Raw genomic sequence first — 15,386 nt, forward strand, 5'->3', positions numbered from 1 at the left:
GGCGAGTCACTTAAAATTCTCTTCAATTTTCCGCATTAAAAGTTTAAGAAGATGACTTAAATTATTATACTTGGCGATCAAATTCGCTGAGATAATTAAAATTCGGGAAAGTATCCGACATTTTTTTACTAGCCGATCGGATATCATTAGTACTCAGGAATGTGTCCGGTTGAAATTTAATATCATTAAATTGTTAAATTAAATATCATTAAAAAATTTATTAATTAAGAAATTTAATATCATTAAATTGTTAAATTTTTCTTATACAAATGTTCTGAAAACAAGTTTGCATATTCATGATGCTATAATATCTTATACATTGTTGCAAAATTATATCTTTTTCTTTATAGGCTTTTTTTTTTAAAGACATTTTCTCGGAATCCGATCGAATATCCGGAAAATGTCGGATATCCGACTCGAAAAAATTGCCTTCTCAAATATCCGATGCATCCCTAAAATAGCAATTATCAAAATTATTTAATAAAAACAAATATGCTAATGTCATATATATATACACATGATATTTCATATCGTCAAATAATTGTTCACTTAGATATTTGCAGCAATCTCTATCTTTGTTTTTTGTGTTATTCTTACCTTCCTTCTATCGAGGGTCGTTCGATCAAGCAGGTTCATTGGAGAAAGAAACGCAAGAAGCGGCACAACGTTACTCCCGTGGAGAAAATCGATCGCTGACTGTATTTGTTTCTATACAATTAAACTCTCTGTCTATACGATCGATGCTTGATACACTGGCGTACAATGAAGCTCCAATTCCAGAGGAAGTCACTCTCCAACGCGATAAATCGCAATTCGGTCGACGCGATAGTGACTGAAATCTTTTCACGATATGCGCTATGCAAAGGCATGAATGTAGTATGAATTCGTAAAATCGCAGGTCGCATAAAGAATCAACAATGACGTCACTTTTCAATGTTTTTCTGGCAAAAAGATGAAGTTCTCGGAATTGTCGCGTTTGACGAGACATCCAATAATTCTTTTGCGACGTGAGTGAAGATATTACGAAGATATATATACATACCTTCGCGAAAAAATATTTCGCGAGTTTACCGGAGGATTCAATGATTGATATGATGAGACGCGATTGCTTTGCAGAAAATAGGTAAATTAACGAGGATTAACAGAACTTTTTTTGAATTTTCGACTTTAAATGTCAGAAATTAATTTTTGTTAAAAAAAAAAGCAGATTCAAATTTTTCCGAATATTTCTGTAATGAAAAGAAAAGGAAATTGAAAAATTTGAAATAATTTTGCAAACTCGTAAAATTATTTCTATAGGGAAAGTTTCCTTTGAATTAATTCCAATTCACCAACTTTTCTGCAAGGCGGTAATGGCGAATTGTGAAAACTAACAGAATATCTCTTTTGGATAAGACCGCGATAAGCGCAATCACCAACTACCTACCAATTGGTCCTCCGAATTGTTTGTCAATGATTTGTACACATGTTGCAAATTATAGATTTACTCCATTGCTCATTTCTTTCCTTCCTTTTTTTTTTTCACTGACTTCTTCGAGTATTTGCACCGCACACAACACATGCATATGCAATTCACAAATAGCTCTCTCCGTCATTTCTTTGTTTAAATATATATATATATGTATATATGTATATATGTATATCGTTTACATTTGTCGCTACGTCTGATTCTCAAAGTATTTGCCATGTTACATTCTCTCATTCTTTTTTTCTCTCTCACTCTCTCTTTCTCTCTCTTTCATTCTCATTCTCTCTTTCTTGCGCGCATTCTCTCTCTCTCTCTCTCTCTCTCTCTCTTTCTCTCGGGATCTGCGTCGGATTGTGCACATATACGTACAATTAACATATACGACATAGCAGTCGTTGAGAACATCCATGATTGACTTTTGCTACAATTATACAGCTTATTTAGAGTACAACTTGTTCTGTTATACAAATGATTTCCTTCAATGTGACGCCTGCGATGTGATTGTTTTCTTCTTCTCCACGTATATACGTATGTGTGTTTCCTTGTTGTTCTTGCGTTATGTATGTGGAGTGTATTAGTGGATTATTGTTTTTATCATTAATGTAGTTATCATTAATATTAGGCGTATATATATAGTACAGTTCTTTTTTTTTAAACACCGTACGATACATACATACAGATGCCCGCGACAACTCGAAAATTTTCTTTCTCTCTCTCTCTCTCTCTCTCTCTCTTGCCATTTTATTAATTAGCATTACATTGATAGGTCGATCCTCTTTATCTGCGCTTTCTACACTTGCACTTTTCTCACGCCAAAAATATGCACATAAAGAGAAGAAAGCAGGAATATGAAATATCTTTTCACTTATTGCAATTTTAGTTCTTGAAATTGATGTTTTGTTTCGTCAATATATTTATATTTTATCATTATATTAATTATATATTTATTTGTATTTTCAATTTTACGAGTAGTAGATTTTAATACTTTAAATTAAACATTACAATTGCATTTTAAAATTCTATTTTTTTTTAAAAGAAGGATACAATCATACGCGCGTTGCCAAAATCATTATTTTCTCTCATATTCTTGCTTCCGTTTTTACTTGTTCGCGCTCTCGAAGTGGAGAAAGTATAGAAAAAGGAGAGAAACCTAATAAAAAAGCAGATTGAAATCCCGTATAATTTCAACGAGTTCAGATTTTGATACTGTAGACGGAAAAATAGACGATCTCTGTTTATCTGCAAATGGAAACGTGATAATTGCAAGATCTCTTCCCGTATCCACAGCAAAAATCGAGCTCGTTGAAATTAACTCGTTCTCAATGCCAGCTTTATAAACCACGTTTTTCGAACACGCACATTTTACACACACACGTTGCTCCTTTTTCTCTTTACCTTCCTTTCTTTCTCATTCCCCGATCGCACGAGGACGCATTCGTTGTCGACAGTTCGCTTCAAATCGCGACGGTTCGCGATCGATTAATTGCGGATCGATCAATGCACTCGATGTTACGCGGGCCGCGTAATATCTGGCATGTTTTTCTCGCGAAAACATTCGCGCGGCTAAATTAACGCGTACATTACACTTCATTACATATTCAATGATACATGATAGATACCTTTTTTTATTTTTATTATCTCACTTATGTACAGAGGGCAGCTTACCTAGAGTAGGTAGGTTTAACGCCGGATGACGACTGAAGAAATAAGCGGGACGCCGGCACTCCTCGATAATTGACGCCAGATCGATGCTGCTGGTACCTCTGAATGATTTACAGTTTACTTGAATTTGTATCCGACCCCGTTACAATCTCGGCCTTCGTCGATTCCGATAATAATGCCGATACTAATGCTTGCTACCTTAAATAATTCCGCGGGGAGAGTGCCATTACGATTGATACAACGTGAAGTGGCCGACTGATAATTATTGAACGTTACATGATACCATGTCGACAGTGTCTCGAAAAACTCAGGGATCTAACCGTCTAAATTTTACGGTCTACCGAGAACGATTCTCTTTTGCTCGCAATTTCGTCGTTCTCGGAGTCGCTTAATAGATAATCGTGAATAATTAGTTATACACAGCAAGAACTACAGAAATTCTCTCAGAGTTTCTTTTTTTTTTTTATATAATCTGTCACTTAATGTGCTTTTATAAATATCCGTTATCGTTTTGAACGAGACGGGACAGATGTAAATAAATTTACGAGTACAAAGTGTAACGAAAAATGGAGTAAAAGTACAATTGTAATTAACGGTGCAATTAACCCTCCGCGAACTAGGTGGAAAGTCAATATGGATCATATATGGATATATTTCATGCCCCATATTATATTTTATCATGAATATACTATAATTTAGTATGATAACAATGCATTTTCCAGTTGCATCGGCAACTGATGCGCGCAGTACTTTTAGGAAGTTATAGAAATTCATTCAATTGGGGTATGTCATACCCCACCTGGTTCACGGAGGGTTAAGATACTTTCATGAACAGTGTCTCTCAAGATTTAATATTATAATCATCCTTAATAAAATGCTAAAACGTTCGCGACGATATATTTCAGTCGCAACGCAAAAATGCAGTTTAGCATCTGAATTGCTTGATTGAAGTGCTCGAGATTTTGTTGAGCAAAAATAAATTGTGCATATAAATGACTGGTGTTGGTCGCCATCGTTATCGAGACAGTTTATATTTAAATTACGAAAATTACGCGCCGAGTATACGTCAGTGAATCATCGATTGCGCCATAAATAATCGAATACTACCTATTGATCGGGACAAAACACTTCAAGTGTGTCAAAATGGTTGAGAAATACTTTAGAGAACGACGTAATTTTAGAGAAAGACGTAAATTTCTACTTTTTAGAAATGGGCAGCTTTATAATTTTTTAAAAGCGTATCGCTGAAATATTTTTCTCTTCTTGTTTAAAACTTTTGCTTTTATTTTCAATGTTTGAATTTTTCAATTTATGGTTATATCCGATTACAGATCGATCGTCGGGTCTATTTAACTCGCTTCAATTACATATTAACGTAAATCAAATTTTGCAAATATTAACACGAAATATTAACATAAATTAAATCGTGCTCACGCACCGCCTTTGTATTTAACCCTTCAATTCCTCTGGTCTCCGTGAACGTTTTAAACGTGCTTATGTTTGTCGCTGCAATAATGTCACTAATTGTTATAGAATATCGCTAAATATTAAATGTATGACAATATTTAAATATAAATACTCTCTTGCATAATATGTTTTCCTAAACAGCTTACAACAGCTTGCAACTTCCAAGCAACATTAAAACGTAAACTTTACGTACGTTATCTGCTCACATTAAATTAGAGGAGCTGAAGGATTAATTCGGACTCTGTCATCTCAGATTGATCGGCATTTTGAATTCGTGAAGTTTTATCGAGTGATTGACGCTTATTGTCAGATTTTCCTGGGCGTATCTTATTTAATGCGTGATCTTGAGACATGGAATCATTCACTTTTGCGTGAGTCTACAGTGCCAAACATCGAGTGAGCAACATCGTCCCTGCTATAACGATCGTCGTCATTAATCATATATCAACCGCGACAAAATGTACCTTCATTCAATTTCTCTTCTTCGCGGTTTACTATCTTCTCCCCTTTTTATTAACAAAAATTAAAATATCCATCATTCCCTTTGGTTTCAAATCTTGATGCTACAGATACGTGAGAACAATCTTCATACATGCCATTGAACGAAATAATAACAAAATTATTATTTCAGCATAACGTGAAATTCATAATTTTTCTGTCGATAGAAAAATATAAAAGGTACAATTAAATTAGATTTATTTTTGTTGCTGCAAAAATTTTTATTCAGATAATTAATGCTAACTGCGACTAATTGGATCTTGTCCTTCTTTTGGCTTTCAAAGGAAGCAATTAAATTTAATTAACCTTCGAGAGCGTGAATTTGTATGACCATTACAATTGACATTTATTTCTGATAATTAAAACGCGACTACTGGAAATCGCAAAATGGAAAACGCATTTTCGCGTGTCTGCAACATGGAAATTTGAACTTTCGGAAATTATATCAAGTTCATCTTTGACTATCAAATGGATGAACCGAATGGAGAACCGCAACCGTTCATTTGACGGTCGTTGGCTAACTTGGTTGCCACCTCGATGATCACAATCATTATGTATATATATATATAGCGTACATTATCCATATATATCATCTCGCGCCGAGAAAGGGTGAAAGAAAACAGGTGAGAACGAAAGTCGAATTTTCAAATAAATAACATAACGAGGGGAAACGACGAAGTATTAAGTGGACTAGTTAACACACCAGCGTCGCACACGACACTTCCTTCTCCTTTCTTTCTATTTCTCTTTCTCTCCTTCTTTCTCCCTTTTTCTAACACACGTAACACACACGTGCACACATGCGCGCAGACACACGCACAAAATACGATCTCTCGGTTTTTCTCCTTCTTCTGCGTGTCGTCGCATTTTTTTTAGCAATTACAGTTAGCGTTCGCTGGATTGGTCGGCTGATCGGTGAGTCGTTGGCCCTTGTTCTGACCCATACCGCCCGCCCCCATCAGAGTTGGATCATTGTCCAGAGATTCGCTCATCTTGTCGCATATTATGTCCACCAGCTGCTCGAACACCGCCTGCCGAAACGAGAGAGAACAGAATCGATCATCTACGTGACCTCGCGACAAGCGGGATCGATATATGCCTCGCGTTCGCGTCTATTCCGAGACACAATAAAGTGAGATTGAAAACGTGTCAAAAATCGAAAACGCCGAAAACGTCTAAACATTTTCATGAATGTTTATATTGCCTTCAATTGTGTATATAGATATAAGATAACTAGAAAAATTCGATATTTTTCTTGACAAACAGAGATTTGGCTCTAAATGAAGTTAATATTTTAAAATAAAATTTATTTTCTTTTCCAAAAATTTATTATGAACATTTAAATGTTAAATAGATAATTATTAGTTGAATAACAGTTATTTGTATCATTTTCTACAAAGGCTTTTCTAGAAAGGCAAATAAAAATTCAAAAATCATCTGTATATGTAATTTTATATTTTTTTAAATAAGATATTTATTGTATGCTTTTTATTGTATGCTTTTTATTTAATAAACAGCCGATTATTGAATTTGTGACACGCACCTTGACGTTGATGTTCTCTTTGGCCGAAGTTTCAAAGAATCGTACTCCTAATTGCTCCGCCAACTGTTTTCCCCTTTCGGTACTGATCACCCTTTCTTCTTCCATATCGCACTTGTTGCCCACAAGAATTACTTGGGCGTTGTCCCACGAGTAGTTCTTTATTTGCGTGACCCAATCCTGGACTGAATTAAAGGACTCCTCGTTTGTGATGTCATACATTAAAATGAAACCCATCGCGCCTCTGTAGTAGGCCGTCGTGATCGTTCTGTATCTTTCCTGACCCGCCGTGTCCTGTGAAGATATAATAAGCGACGTAATTTTATATTATAAATGGATACAATCATGTACGCGGAGGATTGCTTGCAATACGGCATTTCTAAAAGTATTTTATAAGACAGATTGTTAAAATATCAATTTAAAAAATAATTAAAAACATATATTTGTTACATAGGCAAGTCATTATTTTAATGACATATATTAATCTTGAATAATCCATGTTAATATCATAATGGGCTGCTTTTCGTCAGGAAATTATATTATACGTGCATAATACATTGATCATATACTGACCCAGATTTGTAACTTGACCCTTTTGTCGTGTCTGAAGACGGTCTTCACCTTAAAGTCGATCCCTACGGTTGACACAAAAGCTGAAGTAAAAGAATCGTCTGCGTAGCGAAAGAGGAAGGAAGTCTTGCCAACAGACGAGTTGCCAATTATCAGCAGTTTAAACATATAATCGAAGTTTTGATCCGCGGCATCTCTGCCATCCTGACGCGCCATCTGTAAAGGTTATTATTCGTGTTATCTCAATTTATAAATTCAGATAATTTCTATATTTTTATACCTAAACTAAAGAATTCATAAATTAAAAAAAAAATTAATATAAGTGAAATATAATATAAATTAAAATATTCTTATCAATTTTTGGATTTAACATCTCAACAGAAACATCTCAAAGAAAAAAATTAATTTTAAGATTTTTTTTAATGTAATACAGAATTTACAAATTCAGATAATTTCTATATTTTTAGATCTATAAATTTAAAAATGTATACATTAAAAAATTATAATGAATTATAAATGGAAAGATGCTTATTAATTTTGTAATTTAATAGAGAAAATTTGATTGTAAGATTAAAATTAAAATGTATTAAAAAATTGAAATATATTAAAATGTATTAAAATTAAAATGTATTACTTTTTATATTTTTTAAAATGTAATACATAATTTATGATCAATAATTAAAGAAGTAATTTATTATACTTTTCCATGTTTTGTAACATTTATGGGTCAACGGTTTAAAAGAAAGATACACGAGACTTATATATTGTGACTGGCTTTGTGTATGTGAACGTGCACGTCGTAAAACTGCTCGTTGTTCTATATTGGACGAGATGGACAAAAGGAAGGTTCACGATGCAATAGATGAGCTTACTATTGATGCGAAATTTGCCACGGTTTATCGGGTCGCTTGGTCACGTTTACGAAAACGTTGGATAAAAATATCGAGAAGTTTGAGGCATAACAGCCTCAAACATATAAAACCACACAAGAGAAATTCGGTTTTACTCTGTTCCTCGCAGAGTCAGTTTTGGAATCAATTCAATAATACCAATAAAAAGTATTATAGCTTCAAAACTATAGCTTCAAAACTTTTCGGAGGAATTATTTATCGAATAGTTTTTCTTTTTTAAAGTTTTTCTTTTGTGAATTATAACAGAAGCGAAATATCAAATAAATATAAAACCGTATGGTATTCGAGTTACAATAGTTTTGTGTTACTGACAAAGCAGGATTGAAAACTGTATGTAACTGCAAACGTTCAAAAATACAGTTACAATATGCACATTTTATCGGTATCATCGAATTATGAATCAATTGTTTAATGGACCGTTTTAAAAACATTGGAAAAGCTTCGGTGTTGAAAATTTTTTCTGAAAAATTAAAAAATTTTTGAAAATATTTTTAATTAAAATTTTTTAATGTCAAAATATAATATCTTTAACTTTTAATTTTAAATAATGTAAAGAAATTTTGAATAGGGATAAAAAGAAAAATTAAATTTTATTAGCGTTTTAATGCTCCTTTGATCGATTGTTAACCTCGCGTTATTATATAATTATTTTCACACAATTTCTTTGAAATTACAAGCGGAAAATTCAATTAAATCACTCGATCATGGAATATATAAATTGTCAATATTATCCCGCACGAGTTTCAATTAAAGTCCATTGAATTTTCTCGCGCGTTTTCCCTTCGTTATAGTTAGTTCTCTCTTTGCTCGACGAAACAGCACTCATGCTAACGGATACTCATGTCGAGTCGATATTCCGATACCGGATTATTCCTCTGCGAGGTAATCTCGACGATAGACAGCATCCGGGCCATCCGCGTGCGTAGCTCGAAAACGGAATCCTTAACTGGAGTGTAGGACGTGTTCTCGCACTTCCTCGACATCTCAAACGTCACACCGATACGACACCCAATCGATCTCTTTCTCTCTTTACACTCTTCTTTTATTGCAGCTTTCGATCACATTCCCGATCGATTTCTCAGTCCGCTTTAGTTTTTATTGATTGCAATTTATTAACTATTTATCTCAATTGTCTCTAATCTCATGCTGTCTACAATTCATTTACCGTTTTATTAATAGTCTCTCATTTCATTTAGCTAAAACTCATTAACTGCTTGTCTGTCTAATCTCGTACAAGTAATTGTTTCATTAAATATTTAGTTCGATAGCTTTATTAAATAATAAATATTTATTTGACACTCCGCTTTGTTTTAATCTTCCTTCAGCAGATGTTTATGTTTTAGGAAAATTGTCGATTATCGTCGATCACTTTTCCGACGCACTATTTTCACTATTTTTTTTTTCCTTGACGCGATATGCAAAATAAAATGTATCATCTCGCCGCGTTTAATTAATTAACCAAGGAGAATCCGAGGGAATAATAAAGGAATTACTGTGAGACGCGTTTCTTCTTCGCGTAAACAGCATTACATTAATGCGAAATTATTAAACGCGAATAAAGAGACTGGTCCGAATGAACAACGTGGCGATTGTTCGCGGTTCTTTCTTCCGCTTCTTGTTCCACCGTATTGTTTCCACACGCGTGACGACGTGTCGACGACGATAATCGGACTTGCGATAGTCTGCGGTTCGTACAGGTGCGTACGATCGCGTTCACGTTGCCTTAATTTGTTCTTGAGTTCTTGACTCTTCGGTGTTACGTAAATGAATAAATATTTTATCCGATTTTTTTCAGGAATTTTAAGCAAAAACTGACGTTACTTTTTTATATACATTTAATTATATACATATAATTGTTAAATATAATACTGATTTTATTAATTAAGATAGAAATTAAAATGAAAATTTATTTCTATGTATATCCAATTGACCCTCTGTTAGAGATTAGTTCAGGAAAGAATATTTATTCTTAAAATAGTCTGTAATTATTTAACATTTTTAAAGAAATCCGATTTGAAAGGATACGTATTATGGAATTATTCAAGATTGTTCAATTATTCCCTATATTTCTATTGTATTTTTAGAGAAAACGGAATAATTCTTATAAAAAAGAATCTATTCCAAACAGTTTTATATTATTAAACATATTGTAGAAGCAACTTATATTTATAATATGTTGGAGAGTATCAAAGAAGCAGTGATCTTATATATTATATAAAAATAACACAAATATAACAAATAATGAATAAGGATATTATGTGAAAGTACGTTCTTTAATTAATTAACGTATGCGCGACACAATATTTTCATTTTACAATATTTCTCGAAGTTTAAAAGTTGTTTGTGTCAAATGATGCGTTACGGAAATAGGCGAAGCCTTTACATAAAAAGAGAAAATTCACTTTAACGGAACATCTAATCTATTCAACGTGACAGTAATTAACGGAGGTATACCTTTCGTCGCAGTTTGTTCTCTCTCTCGTCGCGAAAATAACCATTCTCGTGATAAAGTGCAAAAGAAGAAATTTCTTCAAGCTCATCGATTACCGACTCGTCAAAAGTAACGCGGCTATACTTGCGATTGGAAATAAATTTGTGGATCGAGAACTATAAATACTACTTGCACGAATGTAAAACCGAGGGTGAGCCGAGAAACTTTTAGATCCGGTAGCAGCTACCTATCGATTTCCCGCTTGATTCACTATATAAGTTATTTCAGAAGTAAAAAATATGACCTGTTCTTTCACTTTATAGGTTCTTTCAAAAATCTATAAAGATCTTGTTTACATAAAGTTTTACTATACGAGTACATATATGAGACAGAACGTAGAACATGCTTGAAAACAATCTGATGGATTTGAAACCTACTGTTTTCCCAGAATTTCGATAAAAGTTTCTCATCTTCTTTCGCGATTTCTTTAGATAATAATCGAGGGGATGGGCGGAATAAAGACATAATTCTACTAAGGCCCTTTTTCCGGTAATTAGCTTTTTCATGTAATATTGATCGTAATAGAGAAGTATTGTAACAAGTAACTTCTTAAAGACATTACATAAATTCATTTGATATTGTACCCATTTGTGTATAATAAAAAAGAAAAAAGTAACAAATTATTTTAATTTTTATTAATATCAAGATTTCGTAATTTTATTCCGCCCATCCTCTTAATTATTCCAGTTAGCAGTTTATCTTAGTATGCACATTTTACTAAATTTACCGAGTTTGCATTTAAAATTCTATTTTATCGTCAAACTTCATTTTCGCTGAATTTAATTTGACATTTGAAATTTTCACTTACATATGATTGAAACATTATTAATATCTCGACATTTTCTCGGCAGGAGGAACTCGAGGCCAAATCACAGATTAAACTCGCAAATTCTCTCAGCACGTACTCAGAAGTTCATGCGACTCATGTATCACTACTCGGAGTTACTAATATCCGTTAAACGAATGCAATCAAGACAAAATGACCGCGACAATTACACAGAGAATACTGCATATAATTATTTCTCGAGGCGTAAAAGAGAGAGGATAAAATCTCATCCGGAAGATTGCGTCACGCACTCACACATACGTACTTGCACACGTATTAGATGACACGGTAAAAGAAAAAGTGGGACAAGGTTTTCCGCCTGCGATAACGATATCGGCGCCGTATGTCATGTTAACGTTAACAACGGTCGGTTCTGGTGAAAAAAGAAAAGTGCAGGTATGTCACCACCTGCGGGCATTGTTGTACAATGTTACGACGATTTCCGTGACGGATGGTGGAAAATAATTGAGCGTGTCTCGGTGGACAGATGATGATTGAGGTGACGCGCGTTCTACGGAGGTCAAGTAGTTACGGAAATCGATGGTACGACGATGACGACGACGACGATGGGACAAGTCCATTTCTTCTTCGCAACTTCGTTTTAACACGAAATTACAATTTCAGTTTCATTATCAGTTTATATCGCGGTTGCTAGCAATATGTTTCGCTCATCAGAAACTTTATTCGATATCCTGTTTCTTTACATATTGGTTAATTGAATTTCTGATTTTCCCAGGAACATTCGCTTTAAAAGCCCATTGAAGTGTGCCTTAATAGCTGCAAAGATTACGAAGATATTCATGCTGTATCAAACGAGAATAACTTTGTGAGATACAACAATATATCGGACTAGTGAGATGTGTGATAGAGTGGACACAATAGGATCCGAAATTAGAATTTATATAGATTCATACAGAAAGAACAATTTTGCCGAAGTATCTAAAAATTTAACTAGATACAGATCTGAAAATAATTTTGTCGAGCCATCAAAATAATGAAGTATGTAGAAAACTCAAGCATGATGAATAATGCTACGAACCATTTTGATATTCTAGCAATCAACTTGAGTGTCTTACATAATTATTTTGATAATCTATCAAATTATTTTCAGATCTGTATCTATAATTAAATTTTTATCTTACAATTAGTAAAACGTTCTTTCCGTGTTCCACGCAAATTTGAGGATAAAAGGAAATAGGACTGGTTTGAATTCTTCGATTTGAATTCTCGTTTAACTAGTAACAATTCGATTCGAGGCGGGTCAGATTACAATTATCGGTCTTCCGATGGATGTGCAATCGTCCGATCCGCGGCCACGCTCGATTCCATTGATTTCCGACGGCGACAGCGGAGCCAGCGAGGGAGCAAATATTTTCGGAGGCAAATCGATTGTCATACCCGGTTGCCCACCCACGCTTTCATGCTCTCGCACCGCCCGTTCGTAGTTACGTAGTTTCGATTTCAGTGCATCCGTAGAATGAACGGCTACGGAAGATGGAGCCTCCGTTTACGTCAGAGACACGCGCGTCGGCGCGACGTGAAGGAGCAGAGTCTTTGAACAGCCGCCCGGCGCGCCTACGTCGAGGACGAGCAATTAATCCCTTCGAAACGTACAGCTGACTAATGTCACGATGGCTTTCCATCTTGTGAGATTATTAAAGTTGACCCTTTCATATTAACAACCTAATAAAGGTCCGATAATTAGAAAATGATTAAAAATGAAAGATGATCCAATTGAGAAACATAAGACTCGATTTCGCATTTTGCACAAAAAGAGGAAGAAAATATTTTACGTAATGTGCGACAGAGTGTCGTGCGATGTTTTGATTGATTTCTACAATTATTACATGTCATTTCGCTTTAAATTTATGAAGATGAGCTAGTTAATTCATTAACTAATTATGATGTTCTTACGTTCCAGAAGTTTCGAAAAGATTAATGATATCATTCTTTTTATTTGAGAAAGATTTAAAAAAACTCAATCGGTTCTCGCATCCGATGATGGAAGCCGATACTCAGCTGAGCGTTGGATAACAGCGAGCTAACTTATCGGCCTTTATCTCGCCTTTTCTCATTAGCTTCAATGATTAATGAAAAAGTCAAATGAAGGTATTCATGGCAATTCTCTGCGAAATTAGTATCAGGAAATAATACGGAAGGGGATGTCGTGAAACGGATAAATGGTCGAACAAGGAATTGATCGCCAGAGCGTGGTCGCCTACGTCACGACGACTCTACGGCGTCGCATGAAACGCAGAAAGTGAGCTCGAGTGAATGAAAGGCCAGGCGATCATGCCCGCAGTTTTACGACTGGCAGAAAAGAGACCGAGAGAGGAGGCTTTATCGTCGCCATGTATATTGGGCCAAGCTTGCGACAAGTTCTGGGATAACATATGGGAAACTTATATTTAAAAAAATAGAAAAAAGAAAAAGAGCAGAAAGCGTACATGAAATAGTTAAACTGGCAACGTTCCAATCTGCGTACTTTTTTGCATAAGTATGCATTTTACGTGAAACTAGAAGGAAGAGAAGAATAGAGAATACACAAGATAAATATTCAGAAAGTGGGAATATCGAAATAACAGAGAGGTAGGCAGGAGCATGAGAGAGATCAAGAGAGCGAGAGCGAGAGAGAGAGAGAGAGAGAGAGAGAGGGGGGGGGAGAGAGAGAGAGAGAGAGAGATGAAGGGAAATCAATAAGCACAAGCTACCGACGCGTTTACTTTCGCGAGGAAAGCCTCTTTCGCGAGTTCCTGAGTTCTCTAACGATCGCGAACAAGTTCTCGCGGAAGTGCTCCGAGGTGTCACCTGGAAGAGTCACTCCCTGGGGATGGGGAAGGAAGCTGTCTCCCTTCGCGGACGACGGATCGCTCCTCGCTGTGATCGTCGACGTGGGAAATCCCGCACGGATTCGCCGTCGGTTGTCGGCTGCGACGAGAGCGGAGAGATGCGACGACGGACGGGATGCACCACGCGCTGCGCTGCGCTCGGCTGCCGATCGATTAATATTTAACGCACGAGGGGGGTTCGCGAGGAGAGGGATGAAGCGGGCGGCCAAGCGCAGACGGGAGATATTTCCTCTCGTTGCAACAACGCGCCCTCGCGATGTGAGATGTCTCGCACTGACCAGCACGGCACACGATAGGGGGAGTTTATTTCGTAACAGCGAATATAAGGAGACTGGACTGACCGATCTCGTTGAAGCGTCTCGCGCACCGTAGACCACCCGCTTGGCTATAGCTAAAATATCGACCATTTCGTACGACCCCCGCCCGTCGTCGACCAGATCCGGGGGTAGATCCGCGCCTGCGCTACCAGCAACCCCGACTGACATCAATATAATTGTGAATAGAAGCACACGTTCGCCGGGGGAGAGAGAGAACACTTGTTGATCCGGGGGATGCCCCGCGGATATCTCGCCTCGAATGACTTTCTGTGATTTTTAATCCGTCATTTCCAAATTATTATCAGTCTCGTCAGATATTTCCTTTTCGATAGAAAAATATTTTTATTAGGATTTTATACATAAGGACTTTTTCTGGTTGAAAGCATAAAGTCTTCTATTCCTTGTTGTGTATAACATTGACAAATATCGATTCGAAGTGATTTTTTATACTTCTAATCTGGAAGAGATTCAATTTTTAATCTGAATCTTTTATATATATAAAATTAAAAAATTTTATTATCAGTAAGGAAAAAGAAAAAAATGAAACAATTAACAGAGCTTTTAATAATTAAATTTGATAATTTTTAAAAAATTTATTTTACACCAAAAATTTTAATCCAATTACATGGTTTTTATTTTTTTTCTAAAAAAAGAATATTAATCAATTTGAATGTTTAAATAAAATATATCTGATGTAAAAAAAAAATAAATAATTATCAGACAAACTCACAATTTTGGTTAAGAAGAATTAATTAAAGAATTTGTCATTAAAATGTTTAATATGAAA

At 35.3% G+C, this 15,386-nt stretch overlaps 1 protein-coding gene across 4 annotated transcripts; it reads right to left on the minus strand.

Moving 5' to 3' along the window:
- Positions 1-671: 671 nt before the first annotated feature.
- On the minus strand, positions 672-14,729 carry Rab3 (RAS oncogene family member Rab3). Of its 4 annotated transcripts, none has more exons than XM_011068671.2 (4): positions 14,624-14,729; positions 7,209-7,421; positions 6,639-6,929; positions 672-6,126 (listed from the first exon to the last, which is right to left on the minus strand). In XM_011068671.2, the coding sequence occupies exons 1-4, from the start codon at positions 14,687-14,689 to the stop codon at positions 5,968-5,970; spliced, it is 729 nt and encodes a 242-aa protein (XP_011066973.2). In that variant the 5' UTR covers positions 14,690-14,729; the 3' UTR covers positions 672-5,967. The 4 variants fall into 4 exon arrangements, with proteins under 4 accessions (XP_011066973.2, XP_011066975.1, XP_011066974.1 ...); XM_011068673.2 differs by having other exon boundaries at positions 14,242-14,647; XM_011068672.2 differs by lacking the exon at positions 14,624-14,729 and adding an exon at positions 11,416-11,629.
- Positions 14,730-15,386: the final 657 nt, after the last annotated feature.

This window comes from Acromyrmex echinatior, chromosome 7 (assembly GCF_024713525.1).
Source record: "Acromyrmex echinatior isolate Ae372 chromosome 7, ASM2471352v2, whole genome shotgun sequence".
In the NCBI taxonomy this organism is placed as follows: Eukaryota; Metazoa; Arthropoda; class Insecta; order Hymenoptera; family Formicidae; genus Acromyrmex; species Acromyrmex echinatior.

Bases quoted from the DNA above. Each gene is read 5' to 3' on its own strand.
- Rab3 (XM_011068674.2), bottom strand. From the start codon at position 9,099: ATGTCGAGGAAGTGCGAGAACACGTCCTACACTCCAGTTAAGGATTCC. The intron at 7,422-8,979 runs GTATCGGAATAT...TAACCTTTACAG, and splicing joins CCTCGCAGAGGAATAATCCG to ATGGCGCGTCAGGATGGCAG. The intron at 6,127-6,638 runs GTGCGTGTCACA...TCGTTTCGGCAG, and splicing joins AAGAGAACATCAACGTCAAG to GCGGTGTTCGAGCAGCTGGT.